Source organism: Theobroma cacao, chromosome 5, assembly GCF_053813885.1.
Source record: "Theobroma cacao isolate CCN51 chromosome 5, ASM5381388v1, whole genome shotgun sequence".
NCBI classification, from domain to species: domain Eukaryota; kingdom Viridiplantae; phylum Streptophyta; class Magnoliopsida; order Malvales; family Malvaceae; genus Theobroma; species Theobroma cacao.
The window spans coordinates 43,248,661-43,259,940 of record NC_142643.1 but is presented as its reverse complement, the minus strand read 5'-3'; the positions used below and the strand labels follow the sequence as shown (position 1 = coordinate 43,259,940).

Genomic DNA, 11,280 nt, shown 5'->3' with positions numbered 1-11,280 from the left:
CATTGATCTGTGCCGGTAAACCAGCTTGTTACATCTGGTAGAATAATGGGGTAGCCCATGCAAAAGATAATTACCCTCTCACAACCTACCATCACTGAATCTACATAAAACAGGACATCAACAATCAGTCAACCTTACATCAAATTCAGCCACTATAAGCGCACCCACACACCCGACAAATCTAGCATCGACCCAGAAAATTGGACCAGAGACATAGTAGAAAGCCATACAGCATATCGTGCAAATATGACCATCACTAAACATCCCAGAATTGGCATTCAGAACAACCAGAACTCAAAAGGATTTGTATACTGTATCAATAAGCTCTTGAAAATTAATTGAAATGAAAAGGATGAATTGATTAAATATTTCGTTACAAAGATTGCTATGACATAACATTCATGTGAAATTGTCCTCCAACACTCAATCAAACTTGTTTGTTGAAGAAGCTACCAACCTAAGCTAGAAAGAAGGTATCAACAGTTAGAAGCCGCTAAAATCTAAACTCTCTATCAAACTGTCAAAATCTTAATCACTGAAGGGTGCAATGCCACAATTGAATCTCCAGGTTTGCAAAGTCCTCTTTCCTTTGCATGTTGAAGGGCAAACTTGGTTGTTTCCTCAATAGACTCACTGTAAGAAGCTTTTGCAGAGCCAGAGCTCAAAACAGGGATCAGACCCCTGAAAATAAGGCAATGCCTTGCTGGAGCTTCATCACTGCATGACCAGTCAAGGGAATCTGTCGTTATCTCTGGGATGATCATAGACAAAATAGGCATACTTGGCCTATACTTGGCCACTAGCTTTGCTGTGGTTCCAGTTCTGGTTAGGACCAAAATTATAGATGCTTTAATGCAATTGCCTGTCCTCACAGCTGAGGAAGCCAGACTTTCTAATGGGCTCATAGGCGTGGATGCAGTTTCCATTATTCTCTTGAAAAGATCTCCATAGTTTATAAAGTTTTCTGCCTCTTTGCAAATTCTGGCCATGGTTTGAACAGCAAGGTCAGGGTAGGATCCAGCAGCAGTTTCTCCACTTAGCATCACACAGTCAGTACCATCGAGAACTGCATTGGCAACATCGGTAGCTTCAGCTCGAGTTGGCCTCGGAGATTTGATCATGGACTCCAGCATCTGAGTTGCAGTTACCACAGGCTTTCCCAATATATTGGCCTTCATAATCATCATTTTCTGAGCCAGGAATATCTTCTCAATTGGGATCTCCATTCCCAAATCACCTCTTGCAACCATAAATGCATCAGAATTTGCTAGAATATCATCAAAATTAGCAACTCCTTCTTGATTTTCAACCTGCCAATGCACAACAAAAATGTTAAAATGGAGAAAAACACATTAAGTGCTAAGTTTGTCAGCATGTGGTCTACAAGTCTTATTGTCTGTTAAAAACATGACAAACCTTTGACATGAGAATAATGCTATTTCCATGCTCTCCCAGCAGCTTTCTGACCTCTACAAGGTCTGAACCTTTACGAACAAAAGACAAGGCGATTATGTCTATCTTGTTTGGAACACCCCATTGCAGGATATCTTCTTTGTCCTTCTCTGTTAAGGTTGGAAGATCAACCACAACTCCTGGAAGATTGACATTCTTCCTTTCACCCAGAACTGCAGAGTTCTCACAACGGCAATGGACCAATCCCAATTCCTTGTCACAAGCCAAGACAGTGAATGTAATTGTCCCATCGGAACACAAAATAACGCTCCCAGGCTTTAAATCTTCAGCCAACTTCTTGTAACTCATGGAGATCAGATTCTCATCACCCTTTATGCTATAGTCAGTGGTAATAGTAATCTTTTCACCCTGAGTGAGTTGTATGGGCTTCCCATCCCTCAAAAAGCCAGTTCGAATCTCTGGTCCCTAAAATATTTGCAGAAAAGAAAAAAGTAAAAAAGCATTGCCTCGACAAATTCCCCATATTATGCCCTAGAACTTTTAAAATTCCACAAGCAAATTACGTAACTACAACATTATCCTTGAGAAGATTAAAAAGAAGGCAGTGCAGCAAGTTATTAATAGTTTTCTGAAATAAAATAAAAATTCATTGAAAAGAAGAAAGCTATTTAAATAAAAAGATCAGCTTGAAGCATGACGGACAGTTTCTATCTAATATAAGTTAAATGCCTTCTAGTAGAGAGAACATGAACTGGCGGAATCTCTTTCCATTGTTTTGAAACTTGGGAAGAAAAATAGAGGTCCATACTCCATATTATATTTATGAACAAAAAGACCCTTTTCAGTAAAGTTCAATCATAAAGAAAAGACTGTCATTCAAACCGAACCGCATGCAACTTCTTTTTAATAAAATATTTGGCCAAAGAATTGTACAACATTAATCATAGTAACAATCCATAGATCAAAAACAGGTTATAATGAGAATCTTGAGAAGGAACACTAGAGAAAAAAAACAGAAGGGTACCTTAGTATCCAACATGACAGCACAAGGAATGCAGGTGTTGTTCATGGCAGTCCTTAGATTGTCCAAGGTTTCCTGGTGGTATGCATGGGAACCATGCGAGAAGTTGAAACGAGCGACGTTCATGCCAGCTTTCAAAAGCTTCTCAATCATCTCAACCGACCTCGAAGCTGGCCCTAAGGTGCAAACGATCTTTGTCTTTGGCCTCACCATTCCCTCTACTCCTGTTAGAATCACGTTCTCCATAGCTATGACGAAAAAAAAAAAACACACAAAAGCAACCAAGGTTTAGGGTTTCGTGGGGGAGTCGTAATGGGAAGTTTTTGGAGGAATTTAGGGTTTTAATTATTGTGGATGGTTTTGGCTAGAGGTTGTGTTTTATATATATATAGTGTTTCACTAAACAAAGGACTGAAGAGAGTCAGGCTCCTTGGAGGTCAAGGAAAAAAGTTCTAAATTTTTATTTCCTTTTCCTAACTGAAGTCTTCTTTCCCTACCAAACCAAAACATTGTTTGTAATAACTAGTAATAAATAAGGGATATTTTTAAAAACAATCTTTAAAGATAAAATATTTTTAAAAATATCTCCTTTTATAATTTTAACTATTTTTAGTTAAATTGGATAAAATTATCTTTAATGAAATTACACGTCATGTACAAAAATATGTTATACGTCATGGTTAAATTATTACACGTTATGTTAAAAAAAATACTGTTGTTACACATCATATACAAAAACATGTTACACCCCATGCTTAAAAAATGTTATTACACACCATGTTGAAAAAAAATATTATTGTTACACGCCATAATGAAAAAAAATTATTATTGCACGTCATATTTAAAAATATTTTATTATATTTTAATACCAAAATGTTGTTGTTACTTATAAATCAAAACTTCAAATCCTCTCAACTCTCTTTATTTCTTTTTATTTTTTATTTTTTACAATTTGATACCGATTACAGTGTTTTCAACATGTTTTCATAAATCAAAATACAAATTTTCTTATTTAAAACACCTATTTCAACTAAAAATCGAAAAAAAATTTCTTTGAAAACCTAAGTTTATAAATTTCAAATTTTTGAGTTTATTGGTGTCTAGGTCTCAAATTAATCCAATTAAAAATTATTTCAAGCATCTGTAATCATTTCTACCGTTTTAGTTTTATTCAAAATACCTAAAAATCAAATTCTCTAAATAGTCATCAGCTCAAGCACATCAAAACCATCACTTAGTGTCTTAAAAACGTAAGAAAAAAAAATCTGAAAGCGCGAGAGAGAGAAATCGAGAGCATAGCAGATAAATACCGAAGAGAGAAATAGATAAAATTAGAGAGAATGGGATGGTGAGAGTGAAATCGACAACACAAATAGGGAAAAATTTTGATGAATGGTTTAATTTATTTGAAATAGTTTCAAGGTATTTTTGTAAAGTTATGGCTAAATATAATTAAAAATAATTAAATTTATTTTGATGATTATTTTTAAAATGCCCTTATCAAGAAAGGTTATTCTTCATAATTTTCTCAATAAATAACTGCATTTAACAATTTTGTTTGTACGATGAATTTCATAAGTAAATAAATATTTGATTACCGGTTTTCATTATTTTCCAAATAAATATTCTTTATATATAAGTAACTATGATTTTACCATTTGAACAATTAAAAATTACTAACTTTGACTGACAACTTACGTATGTTTAAAGTTTCAATATTTATGTTGCTGGCTATATAAGTTTATATATAATAGTAGATTGCCTAAAGAGTATGAATTTCAATATGTTTTAAATATTATAAAAGGAAAAAAAAGAAAGAAATAGAATCAATATTTTTATTTGATTTTATTATAAAACATCAAACTATTGGTCTTCTGATTATATATTGGTCCAAAAATTAACAAATTTATCATTGATTTCTGACCTTAGATTTGGTTTAATTTTTTTTTATTTATGATTAGCTGTTGTGATATTCTCATGCATACATATATATATATATATATATATATATATATATGTATATATTATATTCCAATTTAACGCCTGCCCCAGTCAGTAGAAAGTGAAAGCTTTTCAAAGAGCTATAGCCTCCAATAAGACAGAGCCAAGAATTAAGAATATATACAAAAGCACAACTAACACCATTCTTTGTGTAATATAAAATGATATATATATATATATATATATATATATATATATATATATGTATATAGCTAGGTTTCGTTCCCTATAATAATGTCAAGCATAATTCTTTAAAATCCCACTTTTCTTAAAATTTCTGGCATTCGATTATAGTAGTGTGACTTGGAATAGTTTGAACAAATAGCTCAATTGGCCACATATTCCTAAGCATATTTGTGATCACTTAATGGTATATGCTTCCTGGTCAGGATTTTCTTCTTTTCATATCATAGCAAGTGTTTTCTTTTACTCTTGAATGGCATCTGGGGAGGGGAACGCCTCAACAGGCATCAAAATCTTTTGAACTAAAAATTCTCTCTTTCAAGAAGGAAATCAAACATTACTCCAATGTTTCAATCCAGAAACAACATTAATGGCTAAGAATGTAGCCTCGTTCGGGGGTGACGGTGGAAGGTAAGGTATCAGACCAGAAGACCTAGTGCTGAAAGACGGGTATCGCTGCCTATAAACAAAAGTTTTGGCATCCTGGAATTTATTCAGTGCGTGCGAGTGAAGCATAATCATTAAAAAACATAAATGCTTTGTCCCACCATTTGTTCTCCACATTCAGTAGCTTCACTTGTTCATATGTCTGTTATAACTTTTGGCCCTTCGCAAAAAAAAAATGATGCAGTTATGACAACAAGAGAGCGTGAATAGCTCCACTCATGTAGTACATTCACCATTCCTTAGGAAACGAAGACAAGACCATGATATCAAGTCTCAATTCTTGTATTTTCAAAATTAGCCTAGCTCATCTTGTTCCCGGAGAGAATGTTATGGAGTTCGAAACAAATGATACACGTCTTTCTAGGAAATCTAACACCGTCTAACCTATTAGGCACGACAAAAATCTTGATCCTGTTTCTCAGCCGCAAAAGAAATACAAAAAATTACATGATACTAACAGTTGTCGGAAGTTAAGAAGGTAAACTATTTGGTGTATCTCTTGCAAATTGCAATCTGCTTCAAGTTTCTGATCCACTCTTTGGGAGAACTACAGCTGTCACATGAAGTTAGCTCATAGACAAGCTTCAGATCCACTCTTTGGAGAAACTACAGCTGTTACATTAAGTTAGCTCATAGACAAAGATATCAGTTGGCCACTCTGAAATAAAGCATGGAAGACAATCAGATAACCAACCCCAAGTACGATTATCAAGAATTACCATTGAAAGAATGAATAGACTGTCCAAATACCCACCGGGATTTAAGTAGATGTTGGCAAATCAAAGCTCATCATGACTCCATGGTTGTTCTCTGTTCATTGATTCTAGTTTCTGTTTAAGTTCCTGCCAGATCCACCATTTTATAGAAGATACAGAATAAAAGCAAAAATACATGATAGCTTCTTCTGCAATAAAAATTACCTTGAGCTTTTCCTCTAGGCAAAGGGCAGGGGTATACATGAGAGCAACATATCTGCCATGACAAAGCAGACTTAGATGGCATAATTTTTCAAGTGCATGCCGCACATGTGTGCCTGTTTGTGTGTGTGTGCACAAGAGAGAGAGAGAGAGAGAGAGAGATACTCGCAGCGGCTTGGTTCATCCACACTAGTTAATTCAGTTTTTAGTCCACACCTTAGCTTGACCTGTAAAAACAAAAGGATCACTGCTCAGAATTTTGCATCTAAAAAGAATGCTTCTCAATGACAAGCCTTTCAGCCAGCTTGATTCAGCCAATTTGATTATATTTCAAAGTGGTGCAACTTTTCTTCAGGATCAACCCATAATTTAATCTGTAATCAAATACCATTCATATAGCTAACATGGACCGCAAATGGAGGAAAACTTTTACGGTTCTGTACAATATCACTATTTTTCAACATATAATACTTTAATTAAAAAAAAAAAACATATAAATCTTACCTCTAAGCTTCTATCAGGTCCATTCCAGCATCCATCTCCATTTGAGAACAGCATCATTCTATATGAACTCCCAAACTTCTCCCAGTTGCTACAACAAGGGGGAAAGGTTAAATTTTATTAGAACAGAACTATTTATTGAGAAGAAAAAAAGGCATCAACCAGCCAAACTACAAAATTCTCAAGTGTTTGGCCTTTCCAAGAGATTGCTGTGCCTTAAATTGAAATTCATATTGAAGATGTAAGTGAACCCACAAGCCGTCTTCTCCCAGTTCCATCGTTTTCTTTTGTCAATGTTTTCCCACTACCCTCAACATTTTTAGATTTGAATGTTGTTGTATCAACACCTATTTGCATCTACTTGTTCGTGATTGAAGGTCAAAGCAGTGCGACCCCATCTATCCATTTAAAGATATGCATTCTGTCAAACTACTTAATTGCAATCTAAACTTGATATATTTTGACCTCATACTGTAGAATTGTTGACAATAACTCTGCAAAAGGAATCATTGATTTTCAAAATCTCTATTGAGCTGTCCATATTCATATTTCTTCTTTGCTTCTGAGATATTATTATGCAACTAATTATCATATCCATAAATCAGAACAGGAAGTAATATTCTAGCAATTATTTCAGCATCTTCGTCTATTCTGCCTTGTTATTTACAACCATTTTTTTGTGATCAATCTAATTTGCAGCAAAAATATATGGTAACTCTGACAACAGATAAATTCTATATGGTACCCCCAACATTCTGCACTTATGGAAGCAATTATGAAAAGAAAAGGAAACACATACCCCAATCGGGTTTCACTCCTGCCTTCCTCTTGTATTGCATGTTTAAATGGACAAACTTTATACACATACCTAAAACCAAAAAATCCATTTCCCAAAGCAACAACATTGAGAGAGTAATAAAACCAAGCGTTAGCACAAGCACAAGGTAAGCTTTATTCTTACTTGTCCTGCTTTGACTCAAAGCAACGATCATAGAATAAATAGAATTCATTATCTATTCCTGGAATTTAAAAGCAAAAGTCAACAAGTGGAGAAAAAGTACTAATACAATTCTTGTATAACTTATGTATGATATAAAAGTCACCAAATTATATCTATGACTTACCAAAATCATATTTGACCTTTTCTGTCAAAGTTGAAATCCTTGACTCTATATCATCCAATCTTGTAGTGTAGTTATTGTACTCATTCCGAACCTGATTTGCATCTAGAAAAACCAAAATGCAAGATATTATGCATATTATGTGTTTATTAATTCTTATAGAACATTGAATATAGGCAACCGTAAATTCATTTACCTAAATTAGGGACAGGGGTTGGATAGAAGTTAACTGACTGTAGTATATTCTGAGCAGTTTCTTGTATCTTAACCAACCAAGATTGATGACTTGGAGTTGCTATATCTGAAGAATCAAGAAACCAAAAATGAAAAAGTTTACTAGATATAAACATGCAAGTGATACTTTGCCCAACTGCTTCAGAAGAGCTAAAACCTGAGGAGTTCTCACGATCTTCTAAGCGAATGTTGTAGTGGGTGCTCGAACTACCAACATCATCTGCTACAGACTCTTCATCTCCAGCATCATTTCTGCCTTTCTCATGATGCTTTTGAGTATTTTCATTGAATTGTAAAGCATTATTAATCGAATGTTCATCATGTGCACTCTCTTCTTTCTCCCTGTTGCCTACATAGTCCCTTTTAGCTGTATCAATCTCCTCAACTTGGTCCTCAGTCTTTTTCCCAGTCCAGCGTGATGCAACGAGACGACCAAGCTCTTCTCTAGACAATCCTTCAGTACTTTGAAATTCATCTTTCTCATTCTGAAACCAATAGATTCAATATACAGTAATGACAATATTCTCAAACAAATTATTTCCCTAGCACTAAATCAAGCAGATCATAGTGTTAAAAGACCCAACTGTTTGCCCATCTGTAAGTTTAACCTTCTAGATTTTCTATGTTAACCTACAATGCTTACGCTTTAAATATCAAGATCATATTGACACTCCTCCAAGAGTTAATGGTATCCAATATTCAATCAATAGTGAACAATTCCGCATTGAAATTCAAAAGAGTCATTAGCAAAAAGTTTGGATACGTCAACTTTCAGTTATCATTGTTTAAATAATATGACACTAGTTCAGTCAAATGGAACAAAGTGCGAGAGGAAAAGTGGAGGGAAGGGTGTTATTAAAAACTCATCTAGAGTCAATAAACCATTTCCATCTATATTATTACTTCTCCTAAAAGATTGTCGCTATAGAGGATTTAGGAAGCAATCTAGTTGTGAACCATGCTTTTGCTATCCCTCAATAATACACTATACATTTTCCTCATAGTTTCACACTTTAGCCAATATCTTGTTCTTAGTTCTTCATCATGCAATCAGTTTCATTGTCTTAGCAAAGATTTTGCATATCCTTTTTCTCTCAGTTTTCCCTTAAGTAAGGAGGAACCAAACTTGCATAGGGAAAATCTTTCAAGCAAAACTAAAAAGAGAGAAAAACATGAACAGATAGGCTGAATTCTAAAACAGAAAGACCAAGAGAGATAGAATAAGGAAAGGGAAAGCAACATTAGCTGACAACACAAGTAGAAATGAGGTATGGGAAAATATAAACATATAATTGAAAAAGAAATTAAGAGTAGGAGGTAGAAGGAAGGGATCAATTTGACTTGCTTTTACATCCAACCTGATTGGATGGAGATTTCCATGACAGCCCCATTTTCTCCTCATCTGATGTTTTCAAAGGTTCTTTTTGGCTGTCAACTTTCTCCTCAGTTTCACTCTTTTCCTTTTCAACTTTCTCATTTGAAGCTTCTTTCATCTTCTCTTCTTTCTCTAGGTGCTCTTCCTGCTCCAACTTCTGAATTTGCCCTTCATGTAATATTTTGGAAATTAAATAAACAAGATATCTAGCATGGACATAATACATTATCGATCACTTAGCAAAGTTATGCTATTTTGCATATATATGAATTCATGAAGCAACAATGACCTGGAAGCAATCTTCTCCCAGACATATGCACAGTTTTTATATTTATATTGTTTACTGCTTCTATAATACTATTAAACTCATATAAGGCATTAATAATGGGAATTTAGAAAATATACATTAGGTAGAAGGCCAGAGCTCTTTTGGAATAATCATGATAAAAATGATTACATTTGCTGAACATCATAGAGATATAGACCATAAAACATAAATATTTAAGGACAAACAAATCAGAATTATACCTTCGAGCTGCTTAACAAGATTTTCAAGAACGTCCTTTTCATTTTTCAGTGCCAACAATTCTTCTCTGTCTCTGGCTATTGCTTGTTTTGCTTGCTTATTTTCTTCTCTCCGCAAGGCAACACCTTTGTGATACATTTCAATCTTTTTCTTCAACTTGTCCCTGGCTACTTTGCCAGCCTCCCAGCATGTATTAGGACATTTCACTTTACCATCATACTCATCACTCCCATCACAGCAATCTGCTCTTTTTATTCATATATCAAAATAATCAATAGAACTAACTACACATCCAAAAGGCCACACGCAAGGCAGGGAAAATTTACTTCAACAAGTTTTAGAAAAGGCAAATAACAAAAGTGGGAGATATTCAGCTATATTAATCATATTGAGTACACCAGAATAAAATATAAAAAGATAACATTCCTGTGCTCAAACAAAGAAACTAAGGGGATTCAAAAGGCAAAAACAATTAAACAGACGATCCAAAGATTTCAGATTGCTAAAAACAAAACATACCACAAATGCCATCATTGACTCTGGAGGAAAACAGCAAAGAAGAAGAATGCCCAGCATTCCTACAATAAAACTTTCCTTGTGGACAGGCTGATGTTCCTGAAACAAACATTTTAAGAAATTAAAGAATATTGACAAACAGCAAAAGCACGGAAAAAAAAAAACAAGTAAACTCTAACATAAACAAGACATCCAAATTTCTCAACCAGCATGTTTCATTATTACTTCAAATAAACAAAAACCCAAAAAATCTATCAAAGCATTCAGAAATTAAAAGAAAAAAAAAGGAGAGAGACGGACCTGGCTCATCAGTGCCATCTGAACAGTCACAGAAATCATCATTGAGTTGGGTTTTTGTGAACGTCTTTGATCCATTCTTGCACTTTATTATCTCTCCTTTGAAGTAATCTTCATCTGGTTTTTTTTTTTTGGTTTCATTTCATCCAACAAACAAATAACCCAGTTTTCATTACAAATATATTATCCCAAAAGGATGAAACTTTAAAGGGAAAAGAGAAAAAAATGTGTACCTTGAGGAGCAATTCCAAGGAAGGAATTGGAAGGAAGCGAAGAAGATGATGCATGGGATGGAATTATTAAGGAGGAGATGGTTAAAGAAGGAGAGATAAAAGAAAGGGTGAGTTTCATTTTCGAAGAATGGGATTAAAGTTGACGATGCCTGGAAAATTTTTTGAGTTGTTTTTGACGTGAAGGTTTTTAAGTTTGAGACTGGCTTGATCTGAAGAAAGAAAAAGACACAACAGTGGCGATAAAACCCAGGACTTCAACGGATCAGAAAATAACCATGTAGGACATGGGGAAAGGAGATGTTGTTTTTAATGGTTTATTTTACTATATTAATGTGAGTCGATGACTTATAATCGATTAGTTTACATTATCCGATTTGAACTTAATCAATAAGATTAAATTATCTTTCGGATAGCAAAATTATTATTTATCATGAGTATAATAGAGTTCAAGCAATGATCATGGAATATCAATTACCGGAACTTGTTAATATTAAC

The 11,280-nt window shown here is 34.2% G+C and overlaps 2 protein-coding genes across 10 annotated transcripts; both read right to left on the bottom strand.

The window, feature by feature from the left end:
• Positions 1-333: 333 nt before the first annotated feature.
• On the bottom strand, positions 334-2,731 carry LOC18599910 (pyruvate kinase, cytosolic isozyme-like). Its single transcript, XM_018121235.2, has 3 exons — positions 2,438-2,731; positions 1,417-1,878; positions 334-1,310 (listed from the first exon to the last, which is right to left on the bottom strand). The coding sequence occupies exons 1-3, from the start codon at positions 2,678-2,680 to the stop codon at positions 513-515; spliced, it is 1,503 nt and encodes a 500-aa protein (XP_017976724.2). The 5' UTR covers positions 2,681-2,731; the 3' UTR covers positions 334-512.
• A 2,595-nt stretch (positions 2,732-5,326) lies between these two features.
• On the bottom strand, positions 5,327-11,083 carry LOC18599909 (glucosidase 2 subunit beta-like). Of its 9 annotated transcripts, none has more exons than XR_016026267.1 (15): positions 10,786-11,083; positions 10,556-10,669; positions 10,259-10,354; positions 9,742-9,981; positions 9,197-9,381; positions 7,996-8,323; positions 7,801-7,905; positions 7,608-7,709; positions 7,445-7,502; positions 7,283-7,351; positions 6,487-6,574; positions 6,152-6,209; positions 5,986-6,037; positions 5,820-5,907; positions 5,327-5,723 (listed from the first exon to the last, which is right to left on the bottom strand). XR_016026267.1 is itself a non-coding variant. In XM_007030106.3 (15 exons), exons 1-14 carry the CDS (start codon positions 10,901-10,903, stop codon positions 5,845-5,847), a joined length of 1,680 nt encoding a protein of 559 aa, XP_007030168.3. In that variant the 5' UTR covers positions 10,904-11,083; the 3' UTR covers positions 5,327-5,723; positions 5,820-5,844. The 9 variants fall into 9 exon arrangements, 4 of the variants coding, with proteins under 4 accessions (XP_007030168.3, XP_007030172.3, XP_088662375.1 ...); XR_016026268.1 differs by having other exon boundaries at positions 5,327-5,677; XR_016026269.1 differs by having other exon boundaries at positions 5,820-5,895.
• Between the last annotated feature and the right edge of the window lie 197 nt (positions 11,084-11,280).

Bases quoted from the DNA above. Each gene is read 5' to 3' on its own strand.
- LOC18599910 (XM_018121235.2), bottom strand. From the start codon at position 2,680: ATGGAGAACGTGATTCTAACAGGAGTAGAGGGAATGGTGAGGCCAAAG. The intron at 1,879-2,437 runs GTACCCTTCTGT...CAAATATTTTAG, and splicing joins CTGTCATGTTGGATACTAAG to GGACCAGAGATTCGAACTGG. The intron at 1,311-1,416 runs GTTTGTCATGTT...GTGCATTGGCAG, and splicing joins GCATTATTCTCATGTCAAAG to GTTGAAAATCAAGAAGGAGT.
- LOC18599909 (XM_007030106.3), bottom strand. From the start codon at position 10,903: ATGAAACTCACCCTTTCTTTTATCTCTCCTTCTTTAACCATCTCCTCC. The intron at 7,503-7,607 runs GTAAGTCATAGA...TTTAAATTCCAG, and splicing joins AAAGGTCAAATATGATTTTG to GAATAGATAATGAATTCTAT. The intron at 6,038-6,147 runs GTATCTCTCTCT...TTGTCATGGCAG, and splicing joins GATGAACCAAGCCGCTGCGA to ATATGTTGCTCTCATGTATA.